General features: G+C 38.1%; 1 protein-coding gene across 2 annotated transcripts in view; it reads right to left on the reverse strand.

The window, feature by feature from the left end:
• The window catches only part of SENP5 (SUMO1/sentrin specific peptidase 5), a 35,758-nt gene extending 16,135 nt beyond the window's left edge, over window positions 1-19,623 (reverse strand). The window contains exons 1-5 of one of the 2 annotated variants that reach the window (XM_006753398.1): window positions 18,089-19,623; window positions 7,959-8,064; window positions 7,677-7,815; window positions 7,366-7,413; window positions 5,409-5,486 (exon numbers count right to left, since the gene is read on the reverse strand). In XM_006753398.1, coding sequence (XP_006753461.1) covers window positions 5,409-5,486; window positions 7,366-7,413; window positions 7,677-7,815; window positions 7,959-8,064; window positions 18,089-19,595 — 1,878 coding nt within the window. In that variant the 5' untranslated portion in view covers window positions 19,596-19,623. Of the gene's footprint in view, window positions 1-5,408; window positions 5,487-7,365; window positions 7,414-7,676; window positions 7,816-7,958; window positions 8,065-11,537; window positions 11,599-18,088 lie in introns of those variants that run through there. The other variant, XM_015562468.1, reaches the window with a different exon arrangement.
• Window positions 19,624-20,259: the final 636 nt, after the last annotated feature.

Genomic DNA, 20,259 nt, shown 5'->3' on the forward strand with positions numbered 1-20,259 from the left:
AAATTGCCTGATTTGTTTTAAAGTGAAACTCCACCCTTTGCTTGGTTTCAACTATGAATGAAATGTTACAATAGGGCAGTGATGGCGAACCTTTTGAGCTCAGCATGTCAACGTTTTGAAAAACCCTAACTTAACTCTGGTGCCGTGTCAGATATAGAAATTTATTGATATTTGCAACCATAGTAAAACAAAGATTTATATTTTTGATATTTATTTTATATATTTAAATGCCATTTAACAAAGAAAAATCAACCAAAAAAATGAGTTCGCGTGTCACCTCTGACACGCGTGTCATAGGTTCACCATCACTGCAATAGGACATAGTAGTAGTGAAGGTCAGACAAATGGAAATGGTGGGGGGACAAAAATATACACATGAAATAAACTCAGTATTTTATTTTTTTAATATATTTTTATTGATTTCATAGAGGAAAAGAGAGGGACAGAGAGATAGAAACATCAATGATGAGAGAGAATCATTGATCGGCTGCCTCCTGCACATCCCCTACTGGGGATCAAGCCAGCAACCCAGGCGTGTGGCCTTGACCAGAACTGAACCCGGGACCCTTCAGTCTGTAGGCCGATGCACTAAGCTAAACCAGCTAGGGCTAAACTCAGTATTTTAATAAAGTAAAAAAGAAAAGACTAAATGTTGATCAGGATTTAGATAAAAGGGAACCCTAGTGCACTGTTGGGGGGATTGTAATCTGGTACAGTCACTATAGAAAACAGTATGGAGATTCCTCAAGCATTTAAAAACAGAACCACCATGTGGTCCAACAATTCCACTTATGGGAATTTATCTAAAGAAATTGAAAACACTAATTAAAAAAGACATATGCACACCTATGTTCACTGCCGCATTACTAATAATAGGTAAAATATGGAAGCAACCTAGATGTCCATCATAAAGAAGATGTGATACACTCACACACATATACACACACTGGAATGTTATTCAACCACAAGGAAAAAAAGAAAAGAAAAAGAAACCTTACCATTTATGGTAATATATTAAAAAATATATATAGATGTACTTTGTTGCCAAGTATACAATCAATTTTTACAAAAGTTTCTTAAAGGAATAAATGTAAATTTTCTTTTTGAGGGGTATAAAGATCTAGTATATATCTATTAAACCAAATATATTGGTTGTATTCATTTTATTTATGATCTTTTTTTAATCTGTTAGATTTGTCCAACTATGAGAGAGGTCTCCCGCTATCATTATTTTATCAATCTTTACGTTTCTATATATTGAAATTATCATAGTTTACTTTTCACCTTAAATTCTACCTCAAATGTTAATACTGCTAGTTCTTTTTTATGTGTGTGTGACTTCCTTCTTCTGATTTGCATTTGCCTTCTACCTCTTTAACTGTTGCTTTATTTTCAACCTTTCTTTTTCATATTGTTTTATTTCTTATATACAGCATATAAATGAATTTTGTGACTTAATCCAATCTGAAAGGATCCAGAAGACAGAATAATTTAATTCATTCTATTTAATGAAATGACTTGCATACTTGATTTTAGTCCTTTTCTCTCATGTTTATTTTTCCATGAGTGTACAGGCACACTTCATTTTATTGCTCTTCACTTTACTGTGCTTTGCAGATATTGCATTTTTTGCAAATTGAAGGCTTATGCCCTGACCAGTTTGGCTCCGCGGATAGAGCGTCAGCCAGCGGACTGAAGAGTCCCAGGTTCGATTCTGGTCAAGGACATGTACCTTCATTGCGGGCACATCCCCCATAGGGGGTGTGCAGGAAGCAGTTGATCGATGTTTCTCTCTCATCGATGTTTCTAACTCTCTATCCCTCTCCCTTCCTCTCTGTAAAAAATAAATAAAATATATTTAAAAAAACAAACAAAAAAAAAATGAAGGCTTGTGGCAACCTTGCCTTAAGCAAGTCTATTGGTGCCATTTCCCAACAGGCCTGGTTAGCATTTTTTAACAATAAAGTGTTTTCTAATTAAGGCATGTACTGTTTTCTTAGACATATGCTATTGTACACTTAACAGACTACAGTATAATGTGAACATAACTTTTACAGGCACGGGGATACCCCAAAATTAGTGTGAATCACTTTATCATGATATTCACTTTATTGCAGTGGTCTGGAATTGAACCCACAATATCTCCAGGGTATTTTATCATGCTATTTATAACCTTTCTCTATTCCACATTACATATGATCATTTTTCTTATCTATATAACTTTTCCTGGTTAAGTAGCATCCTATTAAATGGATGTATATTATTTATTTGACCAATCCCCTATTAATTGTCCTCAATTTTTTCTAATGTAAACACCACCACAGCCCATTCCGGTGGTATACGCCACACACTTGGAAGTCATCTTTCACATTTCCTTCTCCTCCACCAAATCCATCACCAAATCCTGTTAATTTTACTTCCTAGCTCACACTCATATTTGTGTACATCTCCTGTCTCTCCTGCTACTATTCTATCCCAAAGTACCATCAAGCCCTAGCTGCTTTGACTCAGTGGATAGAGCATCGGCCTGCGGATCAAAGGGTCCCAGGTTCGATTCTGGTCAAGAGCACATGCGTGGGTTGCAGGTTCAATCCCCAGAGAATCATTTGATCAATGATTCTCTCTCATCATTGATGTTTCTATCTCTCTCCCTTTCCCTTCCTCTCTGAAATCAATAAAAATGTATTTTAAAAACAATACCATCAATCTGCAATGGCCTGCTGTTCTACCGACATTAACTTTGCTCCCACATTCATTCATATTCATCAGTGCTGCTAGACTACAAACTGGATGATGTCCCACCTAAAACCCTTCTATAGATGCCTATACATTATGGGTAAATTTCAAAACACAGATTCAAGGCCCTACATCTCTGGATCAGATCCACTTCACTCTCTCTCCCGCCCTCCTACTCTCTCTAAAAATGAATGGAAAAAATATCCTGCCTGCCTAATCGCCCTTAACCACTCGCCTGCCTGCCTGATCGGCCCTAACTACTCTGCCTGCCTGCCTGATCGCCCCTAACCACTTGCCTATCTGCCTGATCACCCCTAACCACTCTGCCTGCCTGCCCACCCCTAACTGCCTCTGCCTTGGCCCCCGCCGCCACGGCTTTGTCCAGAAGTTTGTCTGGAATGACGTCCAGAAGGCCTTTTGGCTGTCCAGTCTAATTAGCATATTACACTTTTATTATTATAAAGGCCTGATGCACAAAAATTTGTGCAAGAGTAGGCCTTCTTTCCCCCAGGTGCCAGCACTGGCTTCCCTCCAGTACCCAGAACCCAGGCTTCCCTTCTCCAGCTGCCGGCAGGCACCCGGGACCCGGGCCAGCTTCCCTCGGGGCTGCCCGCAGGCACTCGGAAACCGGGCTGGCTTCCCTCCCGCTCCGGCTTCGTCAGGAAAGATATCTGGAATGACGTCCGGTCTAATTAGCATATTACCCTTTTATTATTATAGATAATGACTATCTGTGTGTTTACCATGTACCTAGTGGTTTACATGCATTATGTCACAACAAGGTAAATACTATTCATATTCTTTTTTTACAGATAAGGAAACTGAAGCTTATAAAAATTAAGTAATTTACTCTGGCTGGGTAGCTCTGTTGGTTAAAGCATCATCCTGATACACCAGGGTTGCGGGTTCGAGCCCAGTCAGGACAAATATAAGAATCAATGAATGAATGAATGCATAAATAGGTGGAACAACAAACCAATGTTTCTCTCTCAAATTAATCAATAAATTTTCTTTTTAATTAAGTAATTTGCCCAAGGTCTTACAACTAGTTAAGTGGCTAAACTATGATCTGAACCCAGGTCTGATTTCTGAATTCATTATATCTATTTCCTCAGACTTGCACTCTTCAACTATATTTCATATATGTTGGCACTACTAATGATGCCTTGAATAGTAATGTTCAATCAGGTATTTTTGTACTTTGCAAAAAGTTATTTCCATCTACTCTTAAGATTTACTCTTAATTTCTCTAACCCATTCAGAGTATAAAAAGTAAAAAGTTATATGCCCTGGCTGGTTGCTCAGTGTTTAGAGCATCGACCCAAGCACCAAAGGGTCTGGGTTCGATTCCTGGTCAAGGGCAAGTATCTGGGTTGTAGGCCTGATCCAAGGCCAGGTCAGAGCATGTGCAGGAGGCAACCAATTGATGTCTCTCTCACATTGATGTCTCTCTCCCGCTCTCTCTCCCTCCCACTCTCTCTAAAAATGAATGGAAAAATATCCTCGTGTGAGGATTAACAACAACAACAAAAAGTAAAAAGTTATAGTATCTCTAGACCAGCTATTTTCTTTTCTTTTTTAAAAAAATACATTTTATTGATTTTTTTACAGAGAGGAAGGGAGAGGGATAGAGAGTTAGAAACATCGACAAGAGAGATACATCGATCAGCTGCCTCCTGCACACTCCCCACTGGGGATGTGCCCACAACCAAGGTACATGCCCTTGACCGGAATCAAACCTGGGACCCTTCAGTCTACAGGCCGACACTCTATCCACTGAGCCAAACCAGTCAGGGCTAGACCAGCTATTTTCAATTCGTGTGCTACAAGAATTTTTAAAACATGCAATACCTACTAGTCAGAGCACTGACTTCTTTTCCCCTAGATTGTCAAATAAAAAAATGACAACAGCCAACACGGCAATAGCCATCTGGTGTTAATGAATCAAAATTATAGTTATTTTTAAAATCAGATCAGCAAAAAATATAACATTCTTTCGTGTGCTACAGAATTTTAGTAATTAGTTTATGTGCGCCATGAGATGAAAAAGTTGAAAATTGTTGCTCTAGGCTTATGACTATAAAATTTGAACTTGCTGGTAATTTTGTCAAAATATCAAAAAATAGCCGTGGTCAGTGTGACTCAGTTGGTCAGATGTCGTACCTTGCATCAAAAGGTTGCCAGTTCGATTCCCAGTCAGGGCACATGCCAGGGTTGCTGGCTTGATGCCCAGCAGGAAGTATGCAGGAGGCAGCTGATCAATGATTCTCATCATTGATGTTTCTATCTAACCCTCTCCCTTCTTCTCTGAAATCAATAAAAAAATATATATTTCAAAAAAGATTGAAAGTGATTTTAGGGATTACTCTGATTTATCATTTTGATAAATAAGCAATCTATAGCCCAAACTGTCTTGTCCAAGTTGTACATTAAGCTAATAGTAGTACAAACCATTAACTTTCTGCCCAGTGCTTTGTTATAGCACATTCCAATCAAGTGGATAGGCTCAATTTTACTAGCATCTTATCTTTTGAACAAGATTTAAAAGAAACAATAAAAAACTTTCACATTAAAGTCTGTTTCTAATTAACATCACATTGGTAATAAAGCTCTTATACTTCCACTCAAAGTGGATTATCATCTACATTTCAAATTTAGAATAAAGAGAATACCTTTTTAGTCCATCTTTTTACTCCATTATATCCTTTGGTTACCAGCTGTCTATGAAAAAAGCTGTTGAAGAAGTGAACCTAGAAGAGACATCAAATACAAGCACCCAGATTATATTAGATTATGCCCAGGTTTAACTAAAAAAAAAAAGGAAATTTAAAAATCCTTAAATATAAGATGAACAAAAAGGTGAGGGGAATTTTCTTCTTTAAAATAATAACCAAAATATAAAAAATACATTGCATGGTTCTCATAAGATTCTATTCCAAGTTTTTATTAGAATGACCTTACAGCTGTGGTCTATAGTTAGAACTGGAATGATCAGTAAACAGATTACCTGAATCCAATCAAGTAGACAAGCAACCTGACAGATTTCTCCAAATCAGGTGATAAAGTTAAAAGAGGCTATGAAAGAATGAGGTAATAATTACCTTGAACTAAAAGGATATGGATTACAAAACTAACCTCATATGAAGAATGTGAATTTGGAAATTCTTGTTATCATAACAACTATAAAAAGGCCATAGCTTAATCATTTCTAGCACTGAAAGAATTATTCTAGTCATATGGAGCATCATGTCCTGCACACATGACTTCAAAGCTCTGGCTTCTAAATTAGTATCAGCCCACCTGAGATAGTAAGCAATTGTGGGCTTAAGTGTTTCCTCAATAACTTTGACTCACTTGAAATGATAAAATTGTTCTCTTCCTTTTGAGGTTCTCAGGATGTGGTCACCAGAACACAAGCAGTATCAGCATCACCTGGGAACTTGCCAAAATGTATATTCTGAGGCTCTACCCTAACCCTACTGAAGCACAAACTCTGAGGTTGAGGCTCAGCAATCCGGTTTTATAAACTTTTCAGAGGATTCTGATGCACATATATTTTGAGAACCATGTAGCTTAAGATATTGGTTTTTAAAAGAGCTTAGAGTAGCTATTTCCAGAGCAGTGAGTCTCAAACTTTGTATGCATCAGAATCTGGGATGCAATCTGACAAATTGGCTTTATGATTCCAATTTAAAATACATAACATATTTGTGATTTTAAGTGGAAAGTTATTACATTTTGTCTATATTCATAAATAGTGTTGCAATCTGAGATTCATTACATTACCTGTTTAAACTATCAGACTTACAAAAGTTTATAAAGTACTTCAAAAAGTTTTGCTTATTGAAATCAAAGGCTGCTCACTAAACAATTTGAGTATTCAGAAAGAAATTAATATATTACATTTTAAGAATAGTTTTAATATGTAACAAAGCTCTTAAGGGCATTTTATAATTTAGTTTGTATTTGAATTGAGTATCAAAGATTAATCCAAAATAAAGTGAAGCTGAATACTACTTTACCACTTTTTAAAAGATAGTAAAACTAAGTTAATTTTTAAAGCTTAAAGCAAATAGTCCCTTTTGTGCATCTTCCACTAAGAAAAAGCCTTCTCAAGAAATCAACAACCAGCCCTAACCAGTTTGGCTCAGTGGATAGAGCATCGGCCTGTGGACTGAAGGGCCCTAGGTTTGATTCCAGTCAAGGGCATGTACCTTGGTTGCAGGCTCCTCCCTGGCCTGGGCCCTGGTCAGGCCCTGCAGGAGGCAATTAATCTGTGTGTTTCTCTCACATCAATATTTCTCTCTGTCTTTCCCTCTCTCTTCTACTTACCCTAAAAATCACTGGAAAAATATCCTCTGTGGTGAGGATTAAAAAAAAAAAAAGATACCAACAACCATATCTACTTTGAAACAAATAAGCAGGAAAACACCAGCATCATGACTTTCTTATGCAGTAGTGATTTTGTAGAATGTATGCCCAAACCTAGCACCTGATCAAGACAAAATTAATCCTTTAAAAAAAAACCACGTGATATCAAATAATTATATAAAGTGTTTGTTTTTTAAAAACAACACTTTTTAATATACAAGGACTCTTGCTCCTAAAGAAGAGTAAGTTTTCACTTACTTTGTCTGGGACTGCATCCATTATCAGCTCACCGTACATATTAATGACCTATAAAGAAGCCAACATAAAACCAGCTTACTAACCCTATACAATTTAGAGCATCCCACTCAGAATGAATAACATATTGATACTGCTAACAGTAATCAAACCTTTTGGATAGTGGGCTTAGAGAATGAGTCACTTCAGTAAGGAATAAAGAATCCTTGATTCCAAAAGATAACTGTGAGGCCAACCCAGAAGTTAATTAATTATATTTTGTTGTCCAACATCCTCTGCAACTTTTCCATGATAAGAACCTACAATACACTAACCTGGTCATTCAGCCAATTCTGACCATCCAGTGTCGCCAGATCATCCATATCTAGCATGTGCTTATTGTAGAAGACACGGAAGTTGCATTTTTGATGTCTGGCCCGATAGTTTGTTATTTCCCTATTGATAAATGGTTTTCTGAAACAGAAAGATTTTGAAATAGAAGATTAAAAACAAGAGTTCTACTCAATTTATTGCTAAGTATCTTTTTCTAATCAAGAAAAAAGTCATATATGCTAAATTTTATTGTCAAGGGCTTAACTTAAGCATCACTGACAAACCTATTAGAAAAGTCTTCATTAAAGACATCTTTTAATCTTCCAAGGACATCTTTTTCACTGAGTGGAACCAAACTGCCATACTTCTTCATAACCTCATCTAGGAATCCTTAAATAAAGAAAGAAAGATTAAGGTGGAAAAACCATTTTCAGCAGTCATTCTCCCAATACTTAACCTATATTTAACCTATAGCACTACATATATCATACTATCAAAAAATCTTTGCCCTGGCTGGTGTGTCTTATTGGTTAGAGCATCAGCCCATGCACCAAAGGGTTGAGGGTTTAATTCCTGGTCAAGGGCACATACCTGGGTTGCAGGTAAGTGCAGGAGGCAAGCTATCAATTTATCTCTCACCTAGATGTCTCTCTTTCTCTCTCTCTCTCTCTCTCCCCACCTACCCCCTCGGGGTGAAGATTAACAACAACAAAATCTTTTAAAATTTTTTTTTTTTATTGATTTCAGAGATGAAGAGAGAGAGAGAGAGAAAGAGACAGAAACATCAATGATGAGACTCATTGATCGGCTTCCTCCTGCACGCTTGGGTATGTGCCCGGATGGGTAATAGAACAGTGACCTCCGGATTCATATAGGTTGATGCTGGCAGAAGAGAGTGTTTGTTTATTAAGCCTCACCTGAGGATATTTTTCCATTGATTTTTAGGGAGCATGAAAGAGAGCGGGAAAGACAGACAGAAACATCAATGTGAGAAAAACACACCAATTGGTTGCCTCTTGCATGAGTCTTGACCGGGGCCTGGGCTGGGCAAGAGCCTGCAACCAAGGTAGATGCCCTTGACGGGAATTGAACCCAGGACCCTTTGGTCCGCAGGCTGATGCTCTATCCACTGAGCCAAACTAGCTAGGGCAACAAAATCTTTTAAAAGTTATGTTTTGTGAAAAAAATAAAATGAATCAGACCCTCTCCACATAGAGAAATGTTCTAAGACATTTCACATTGGATTTCTAAGCTAGCAACGCACTGTTAGGAAATGGCTAGCTAAAACTAAAGACAGACATCTTTTAGTAGTTTAACCTTGCAGTAGAATCCTCTCTCTGAAAGAGTGAAATATACTAGTAAAGGGCTTAATTACCTGATTAATTACCTGATTAAGCCCTTTACTTAATCAGGTACTTAAGTAATTACCTTAATCAGGTAATTACTATCACATTTGGTAACTGAAGGAATATTTTTAAAAAAATCACAATTAGAGCCCTGGCCAGTGCGGCTCAGTTGGTTGAACATCATCCCACACACCCAGAGATCCTTGGTTCAATTCCTGGTCATGCAGGGCACATGCCTGGGTTTCAGGCTCGATCCCCAATAAGGGGCTAGCAAGAGGCAGCTGATCGATGTTTCTCTCTCTCTCTCTCTACTCCTTCCTCTCTAAAAATCAATAAACACACACACGCACACACACACACGTTAAATATAACAAATATAATATAAATATGATACATATATTTAAATCACAATTAGAGGGAATGAATTGTTGAGACTGCTGTCAAAGTATCATTTGGTAAAGGTGTGTAATTTCTCATCTCCAAAAAAGGGACAAATTCGAAGGCATTTTAAATATACAATTTGATAGCATTATTATAATCTGAAAAACACTATGAGGTAAGCTTAACTGAATAACAGCAAGTAGCATATTTTAAGAAGGGAAACAGAATTAAGGATGACTTCTTGGCCAGAATAGAGAATCGTCTTCAGGTCAATTTAGGTAACATGTATATGCATTTTAATGGCTTCCAAAATGACCCACTGAATATACCTAAAAAGGCCCTAGGAAATAAAACCAGGACATTATTCTAAGTAAACACAAAGAAGCTGAAGAAAGGCTGAGAGGCTCACAAAAGTGCAGGCGTGACTTGTGCTATTCACTGATGCTGAATGGGGAAGGCAACAGCCTCGCTGACCATCAGTCTGACAGTTCAGTCCACTGGGTTAACATGGGAAAAATAAGGACAATAGACATTTATTTTACTCAGCTCCCTTTCTAACTTTAAGAATGGCCTCTGCTACACATCGACACAAAATGAACAGGAAGGACCACAACAAAGTGACTGTCTTGGAAATGGAGTGTTTTGTATAGGGAAGGGGCAAAAAAAGGGTGTGAAAACCCCATTTTTCTTCTCGTTAATCTCTCATCGGAGTGGCTCCCAATTGGAAAGGCTTAAGACAAGAACAAAGGTCAAGGTATAGTAAACAGCAAAGAGTTGTTTGCTTATACCTGGTCCTGATCTAGGCTTTAGGCATATGGAAGAGGAAAAAATAGGAAATCCCATGATCCAGATTAATCAGAGTACGAGATAGAGATTTGGGGCTTCTAAGAAGGAACAGAGCATATATTTACCTACAACATTTACTATGTCATAACTATAAGATATAGTTATGCAGCTGATCGATGTTTCTCTCTCACCAGTGTTTCTAGCTCTCTATAGCCTTGCATATACAAGGGAGAATGGGCCCAAAACAGAAAATAAAGAATCCCAACATCTGAGAAACTGCATTTAAGGGAGACATTTTATCCCATATACTAAAAGCATAATATGCAAATCGACCAAACGGCAGAACAACCAGTCACTATGACGTGCACTGACCACCAAGGGGCAGACGCTCAACACAGGAACTGCCCCCTGATGGTCAGTGTGCTCCCACAGGGGGAGAGCAGCTCAGCTAAAAGCCGGGCTCGGCTGGCAAGCCCAGCAGCAGTGGCGGGAGCCTCTACTGCAGGCAGGCGGTAAGGAACGAGGGGTCGTGGACTGTGAGAGCCCTGGACTGTGAGAGGGATGTCTGACTGCCAGCTTAGTGGACATCCTAAGCCAGCAGTTGGACATCCACTGAGGGGTCCCAGAGGGCACAGGCCAGGCTGAGGGACCTCTAGTATAAAAATCTTGTGCACAGGGCCTCTAGTATAAAAATAATTCTAATAACAAAAGATTACAGTTTAGGCCCAGCAACCTTAATTGAAACTTCTCAAATAAGAAAGCAGGCTCGCCCTGACCGGTTTGGCTCAGTGGATAGAGCATCGGCCTGTGGACTGAAGGGTCCCAGGTTCGATTCCAGTCAAGGGCATGTACCTTGGTTGCAGGCACATTCCCAGGAGGGGGTGTGCAGGAGGCAGCTGATTGATGTTTCTCTCTCATCAATGTTTCTAGCTCTCTATTCCTCTCCCTTCCTCTCTGTAAAAAATCAATAATATATATATATTTTTAAAAGTACTAAAATTTCAATGTGACCAAGAAGCAAAGGGAAAAAATGTTAGGAAAAAACAAAATAACAAAAAAACTACAGTTCAGATTATAGTCCACCCCACAAGTACAAAAGGTAATAATTTAAAAAATAAAACCTGAGGTATTATTTTTTTTTAAATATATTTTATTGATTTTTTACAGAGAGGAAGGGAGAGGGATAGAGAGAAACATCGATGAGAGAGGAACATCGATCAGCTGCCTCCTGCACACTTCCCACTGGGGATGTGCCTGCAACCAAGGTACATGCCCTTGACCAGAATCGAACCTGGGACCCTTGAGTCCGCAGGCCGACGCTCTATCCGCTGAGCCAAACCGGTCAGGGCCCTGAGGTATTATTTTAGAAGTTAAATTGGACAGTTTTTTCTTGAAACAGCATCCCATCCTAAAAGTGGAAAAAGGTTGATTGTGTTATGCACATAAGCAATGCAGCCACATGGTTCTCCAACAAATACACATGCCAGAAATCAAAAGGAAGGTATTGATGTACTGTATATGCCTGAAACTTATGTAAGTTTGTTAATCAATATCACCCCATTAAATTCAATTAAAAAATGTTTTAATAATGAAATATAAGGATAAACTTAAGGATTGAGCAAAATCTAAGTAAAAAGCATTATAAAATTCTATAAGGGACACATAGGTCAATAAATGGAATAATTTTTTATTTTTAGACAGGAAAACACAAATACTGTAATCAATGCAACTTTCCCTAAATTAATCTATAAATGTAATACAATACCAATTAAAAGCCATGTTTTTTTTTAATTAAAAAAAAATTCCTCTTGAGACAAAAATGTGAGAAATTCCTATAAACTTTTAAGGATTAAAAGGGAGCAGTGTGCCCTAACCGGTTTGGCTTAGTGGACAGAGCGTTGGCCTGAGGAGTGAAGGGTCCCAGGTTCGATTCCGGTCAAGGGCATGTACCTTGGTTGCGGGCACAACCCCAGTAGGGGGTGTGCAGGAGGCAGCTGATTGATGTTTCTCTCTCATTGATGTTTCTAACTCTGTGTTCCTCTCTGTAAAAAATCAATAAACTTTTAAAAAAAATAAATTAGCCCTAACTGGTTTGGCTCAGTGGACATCCCCAGTAGGAGGTGTGCAAGAGGCAGCTGATCGATGTTTCTCTCTCATCTATGTTTCTAACTCTCTATCCCTCTCCCTTCCTCTCTGTAAAAAAATCAATAAAATATATTTTTAAAAAAATAATAAAAATAAAAATTAAAAAAATAAATTAAAAAAATAAATAAATAAAATAAAATAAAAGGGAGCAGTGAATAAGGGTCAAGAGAAGAAACAGAGAGCCTAGTCAACTAACTAGCAATTAAAGCAGAATAGTGCTAGCACAGAAACAGACCCAGTGGCAGGTGGCATCTCATGACCCTGGGGAAAAGATGAATCAATCAATAAATGGTACTAAATAGAACCAGTGACCAATTATTTTATTCACAGTTGGAATTCATCTTGGTGTAAAGAATGAGGGCCCTAACTGGTTTGGCTCAGTGGATAGAGCATCAGCCTGCAGGCTCAGGGGTCCCAGGTTCGATTCCGGTCAAGGGCATGTACCTTGGTTGCAGGAATATACCCAGTGGGGAGTGTGAAGGAGGCAGCTGATCGGTTTCTCTCTCATCGATGTTTCTAACTCTCTATCCCTCTCCCTTCCTCTCTGTAAAGAATCAATAAAATATATTTTTTTTAAAAAAAGAATGAGGTAGGGATCCATCTTTTTTCCAAATGGCTAAATGTAAAAATAACACATTAATAGTCTAGAAGAAAATAGGAACGAATATTTTTATAGTATTGAAACAGGAAAAAGCTTCAATTTTAAGGGTTTTTTTCTAACATGTGACCATACACATTTTAAAATAAAGTGGCAATTACCCTGTAATTACTTTAGAACTTTACACCCTTATGAACATGTTTTTCTTAAACATGCAAATAGTACACTATATTTACTTTTTTGTTGTTTTTTTGGGTTTTTTCAGGTTTTTTTGTTTGTTTGTTTTTTTATTAAGGTATTACAAATGTGTCCTCATCCCCCCCATTAATCCCCAACCTCCCCCTCCCCCACCACACTCATGCTCCCATTCCCCCTGTTGTCCATGTCCATTGGTTTGGCTTATATACATGTATACAAGTCCTTCGGTTGATCTCTTCCCCTTACCCCCGCCCTCCCCTACTTTCCTTCTGGGGATTGATAGCCTAATCGCTGTTTCTCAGTCTTTGGGTCTGTCCCTTTTCATCAGTCTATGTTGTTCTCTATAATCCACAAATGAGTGAGATCATGTGGTATTTATCTTTCTCTGACTGGCTTATTTCATACTCTTTTTTTAATATTTTTTTATTGATACTTTACAGAGGAGAAGGGAGAGGGAGAGTTAGAAACATCGATGAGAGAGAAACATTGATCAGCTGCCTCCTGCACACCTCCTACTGGGGATGTGCCCGCAACCCAGGTACATGCCCTTGATCGGAATCGAACCTGGGACCTTTCAGTACACAGGCCAATGCTCTCCACTGAGCCAAACCGGTTAGGACTATTTACTCTTCTTGAATCTGCTCTTTTTCCTTCAATACATGTTTTTACCTAAGTCAATTCAAAACAACCTAGTAGTCCATTACATGGATATGCCAGATTTTAACCAATTTCCTACTGATGTCCATTTAAGTTAATTTTTAGTTCTCTAAGTAATTAAAACCTTTGACATATCATTGTTCTATTGGTTGCTAGAACAGTCAAATTTCTGGATCAAAGGACAACTGCATGTCTAAAACTTTAACTTTTCACTTAAGAGTTTTGTTATATACATATACAAGTTTTTAATCTTTATGAAGTTAGATTGATATATTTTTATTGCTTGAGTTTCCCATGATGCTTATTATTAAAATGGTCTTTTGTGCTTATTTTTTAAGTTTTATTGAACTATGATTCACACACCACAAAATTCAACCTCTTAAACTGAACAATTCAATGATTTTATATATTCAGAATTGTGCAACCATTATCACTGAATTCCAGAACATTTGCATTACCCCACAGAGAAACTTGTTAGTAGTCACTCCTCATTCTTCTCTCCCTAGCCCCTGGCAAACATTAATCTACTTTTTATCTCCACATATTTGCCTATTCTGGACGTGTCAAATCAATAGAATCCTACAATATGTGGCCTTTTTGTTTGGCATCTTTCACTTAGCACATTTTCAAGGTTCATCCACACTGAAACATACTGTATATCAGTATTCCATTTCTATTTATGACACAATAATCCACTGTGTAGATATACCAAATTCTATTTATCCATTCATCAGTTAATAAACATTTAGGTTGTTTCCACTTCTTGACTATTATGAATAATGATGCTATGAACATTGTGTACAAGTTTTTTATGTATTTACTTGTTCTTAATTAAATTTTTAATCCATCTATTCTAGAATGTTGACATAGGAATCTATTTCTTTCCTTCCAAAACAGTAGCTAATCTGAATACAGAACCCTAGATTTTCTTATCTTCCCTCAAGTCTTTTAAAAGTATACATGGTTTCTATCTCATCGTGTTTCTATCTTTATCCCCCCTCTTTCTAAAAAAATCAATAAAAACATACTTTTATAAGGTTATCTTGCTGCAGAAACCGGTTTGGCTCAGTGGATAGAGCCTCGACCTGCGGACTGAAAGGTCCCAGGTCCGATTCCAGTCAAGGACATGTACCTGGGTTATGGGCACATCCCCAGTAGATGTGCAGGAGGCAGCTGATCGATGTTTCTCTCTCATCGGTGTTTCTAACTCTCTCTCTCTCCCTTCCTCTCTGTAAAAAATCAATAAAATATATTAAAAACAAGTTATCTTGTACCAGCAAAACTCAGTATTAATTTTTTTCAGCAACTCACAGCTGTCATTGCAAAGCACCCAACTTGGTTTTGAAGAGAGTAACTTTCTCTTTACACTATTTCATTTAAACTAACGAATAAAATTATGAAGCAGTAAGTATACTGAAGTAAGTACAGCTGTTGATAAATATGTAAGCCCACTGCAATGAGCATAATGTACAGTTATATTAGAAAAGAGGCAGCATTCAGCATACCATGGGATTTAATTGTCCAATGCTATAGAAGTCAGTGAAGGGAGGAGCATCTACTATACTGACTAGCCTATATTGAGCCTTATTCTAATGGCTCTATTAATCCTGATTACTCAGGTTTAGTTCTTTTATTTGTTAATTCTATCTTTCATTGTGTTGGCTTTCTTCGGATGTTTGGTGATAGATTCTGGGCTCATGTCTACTTGGGTAACTTGAAGGGTGGAGGGAGGGCTATGATGGGCAGTAGATGTTGCTCTGCCTTGAACTATTTTCAATGTGGTGCAGATGCTAAGAACTCCAAAAACTGTTCTTCTGGAAATGACTGTTCCTCATTCTTGCCAAGTGTTACAGTATTGGAGCAGGGGGAATGTCCTCTCTCCCCATCAATCTCTGGTTAGAATATCAATGTCGTATGTCAAGGGGGCAAGGATTTCAGCTTGACAGCAGATATCCTCCTTGCTGCTGTGTGGCACACAGGGAGAGATACTTTTGCTGAGATTCCGCTACTCAGTCTTTTATCATAGGTCTCCTCTTTCCTCTCTACCTCCATCTTCCAGAAATGGGACTCACTTGAATGCATCGTTTTCCTACACTAATCTTCCTTCTGCTGCTGGGCTATGCTCTGGGCCTTCCCTCCACTTTTTGCCTTTTGGGAGTTTCTCAGTTTCTGATTTACCAAACTCTCCTCCTAGTTTTGGGTATGGAGAGACACATGTGTTTTTAACATACTTTTCATGCATTACAATACAGATCACTAATGTGAATAAATGTAAATTCTATAAAAGTTCCTACTTCCTCACATCATGCTACAGTTTTACTATATGCCATATTCAATGTATCTATTGTTTTTGGAAGTGCTACATCTATATGTATAAATTAATTTGGTATTTGTGGGTAAATATTAACTATTTTAGATTTGCGTATCATGGTTCTGCTAACCTCACGGTAGGGAAATTTGTCTTTCTTCTAGACAGTATAAATGACATAAATAGGTTTTTAAAGATTTGCTAGGACTCTGTACTTTGAAGAGGTTTTTTGCATGTGTGTCTGGGAACTTTTTATACAGATTTAATTGTTGGGCAAACAAAGTGTTCAGACCACCAAGAAGTAACTCTCCTAACTCCCCAGAAAAAGCCATTTATAAAAATTTGATATATCTGTCAAGATATGTCTTATACATATGTGGACACATATATACATATACTTACCCTACATATGTCCATATGTATCATTTAACAAAATGGCATCATTTTACAACTTGCTTTTTCACTTTATATAAACAGCTTTCAGTATCAAAATACAGGTAAAATTTATTCCTTAACAGCTTCATAGTATACTATTGCTTGGATGTGCCATAACTTTTACTTCCATAGAAACATTTGTTGTCTTAAGTAATGTCCCCATACAAATATATTTGTACTCTTTTAGATCTTGGATAAATTGCAATAAGGGGAATGGGTCAAAAATTGATACTACCATAGTGTCTTCCAAAAATGTTTATGCCAACTGATTTTGTGGGGTAGATTTTAACAATTAGGCTTTAAAACATGACACAGTAACTTGAGGCCATAAAGACAGATATATTTTACTATGAAAGAACTGACAATTTCTGTTAAGCAAATATATCATATACAAAGTCGAGGCTTTCATCTTTTGGGAGAGAAAAACTTACTCTTTTTTTTCTTTTTTTCTTTTTTTATAGAAATAGTGTGATGAAGCACTTATTTTATTTTATTGATTTTTTACAGAGAGGAAGGGAGAGGGACAGAGAGTTAGAAACATTGATGAGAGAGAAACATTGACCAGCTGCCTCCTGCACACCCCCCACTGGGGATGTGCCTGCAACCAAGGTACACGCCCCTGACCGGAATCGAACCTGGGACCCCTCAGTCCGCAGGCCGACGCGCTATCCACAAACCGGTTTGGCTAAACTCTTATAATATTTATAATTAAAATTTAACATCTTTAAAACTAGAATGATGATAAGGTCTATGAAGGTAAGAATCAGTGTATCCTACCCTCACAGAATATTTAATGCTACATTCTTAGAACTATCACACTGCCTGGTACATAAGAGCTTCTTGTAATTAAATAAATAAAATATAAATAACCCAATAGAAAAATAGGCAAAGAAAAGTTATATACAAACAAAAAATGGCCAACAAATATAGACAAAAATGTTCAAACTTTAAACTAAAAAACGCAAATAACGACGGGGTGGTAAACACACAATACAATATACAGATGATATGCCCCTGATGACGTACCCCAGGGGTATTACAGAATTGTACCCCTGAAGCCTATATAATTTTATTAACCAATGTCACCCCAAGAAATTCAATAGTATTAAAAAATGTTTGATAAAAAATAAAAACTGAACATTAAAGTGAAAACTCTCATGATCTGTAAGACTGACAAAGTTTAACAAGTGTAAACTGGTTCAGCTTTTTGAACGCTAATTTAACAATTCTCTTAAAATTTTAAATGTATTCTTCCAGCATCAATCTACTACTAGGAATTTCACTTACAGAAACACTTGCATAATTATAAAGAAGTAGTTTCACTGCACCATTGTTGATAGAAGAAAACAACTGTAAGCACCACAAGTGTCCATCAATCAAGAATTAAATAAACTATGGGACATCGACATAATAAAGCAATATAAAAAACAAATGTCGAGAAGAATGTCTAATTGTTTAAAGGGAAATCCATGTGTGGAAGGGAAAAACACCATCCTAGAAAGGATAATGGACAGCAAGTGTGGGCTGGAGGTTGAGGGAGAATAAAGGAAGAGTGCATACCAGAAAGGCAGATTGACAGCTGTTCATCATCCACTGGAGATGCTTTTTGACTGTTCTTCCCATCTCCCACTTGATTTTCTAGTGTGACTCCACTGCACATCAGAGGAGCCTCCAGCGGACTTTTACAGTAAGGGTGGTCCAGCAACTTAGAACTAAGAATGTTCTGTTTGAGAGATCCATCCTCATCCATCTGGTATGAGCTCTCTTTCTGAACAGTCTCTTCGGACATAGGCCCATCTACATTACTTACAGATTGATCTGCCCCAGACACTGACAATTTTACCGTGTCGTCATTGACAGTACTTGTCCGATTTTCCTGACCAGGAGTCATATTTTCTCTTTCGGTTTCTGAGATAAACACATTACTAGAATGATGCTCTGGTAAGGGGATGTCATGAATTAGCTCTGGAAACTCCCACTTAGGAGGGGAAGAGGGTGACTGGTCCCAGGTGTATGTGGCACTGCCATTCTGTTGGTCAGGGAATGCTTCAGCTAAACTAAGCTCCTTGCCCAAGAAAGGGCTTCCTTTAGTGCAGCCATCAGGCACATGAGAGTTCTTTTCCTTCATCACAGCACTGCTGTCCATACCTGGGAAGTGTGGTTGATGACGACAAGAAGGGTCTTTAAGTTCTGGGGAAGGGAATGGGCTACAACTGCCACCCTCACCGTTCTCCCTAAGGGTCTCTTGACGGTCCCCAGTGACCTGCACCCAGCTTTGCTGGGCTTTTTTTAGCTTGCAAACTTTGCTTTTTGTTCTGAAGTGCTGGGATCTGAGAATCCTGTACCGAAATCTAATCATGGATAATTTCTCATACATCATAAGAGGAGATACTTTTATTCTTCTATGTTGGTTAAGTTGAAACTTTTTTGGAGTCAGAGGTCCCCTATTCCTGTGGTGCTCCAGCCCTCGGTAGCAGCCATAACAAAAGCGCTTTCTCTTGTGGTTGCTCAAGGTGACCACAACTGTGCCACTCTCACCTGAACTTTGGCTCTCCCCATTGAACTTCATGGGAAAGTCAGAAGGTTGCAGCTCCGTCCTAGGTCTGTGACCAATAGCCTGATCTAAAACACTATTTGCTGGTAAGTCAGCAACTGCCTGCAAGAGATTTTTCTCTCCGTGGTACTCATGGTCAGAGTTCTTTGCTGACAGCAAATTCTCTGCTTGGAGTTTCAGGAGGGTCCTTGAGGAGGAAACTAAGTGTTTAGTGCTGTTTCTTTTCACTTTAGAGGACAGAGTACTAACATTTTCAGCAGCCACATTCGACTTTGTCTTAGCAAAAAGCGGTTCATCCTGGATCCAAGTTTGCTGGATTTGAAGGGCCTTCTCTCTGCACTGGAAATGCCTCAACTGCCTGCTCCAAGTAACTGGCCTTCCCAACTTTGCTTTCAGAATGCACAAGTGCTGATGAAAGTAGAACTTCTTAAAACCTCCAAACCCAGTATTCCATTTCTCAGAAAAGGCTAAGTGGATTCCTTTTCTCCATAGAATTTTCCTCTGTTTTTTCATCTTTCTGATGCATAATGAGATCTGGATGTAGCTGTAAAGAAGAAAAAGAAAAGTTACATTTCCACCCTAAAAATTAGGTCATAAAGAGCCCTGGCCAGGTAGCTTGGTTGGTTAGAGCATCATCCAGATACACCAATGCTGCAGGTTCAATCCCTAGTCAGGACACATACAAAGTCAGCCAATGACTGCATGAATATGTAGACTAACAAATTGATGATTCTCTCTGTCTTTCCCTTCTTCTCTCTGAAAAAATCAATAAAAAAAATTTAGGTCAAGCCCTGGCCAGTGTGGCTTGATTGGGTGTCATCCTGTGCACTGAAAGGTTGCTGGTTCGATTCCAGGTCATGGCACATGCCCAGGTTGTGAGCTTGATCCCAGGTAGAGGGCATGCAGGAGGCAGTTGATTGATGTGCTGCTCTCACATCAATGTTTTGCTCTCTCTCTACCTCTCCCTTCCTCTCTCTAAAAATCAGTAAAAAAGTCTTTAAATCAATATAGATCATAAAGATATATTCACAGGAATATATATTAGAAAACTGAATAAAGAGAGCGTATAAAGTTCAACTAGACCAGTGGTTCTCAAACTTCTGGCCCTTTAAATACAGTTCCTCATGTTGTTACCCAACCATAAAATTATTTTCGTTGCTACTTCCTAACTGTAATG

The sequence above is a fragment of the Myotis davidii genome, unplaced genomic scaffold (genome assembly GCF_000327345.1).
Source record: "Myotis davidii unplaced genomic scaffold, ASM32734v1 scaffold571, whole genome shotgun sequence".
NCBI classification, from domain to species: Eukaryota; Metazoa; Chordata; class Mammalia; order Chiroptera; family Vespertilionidae; genus Myotis; species Myotis davidii.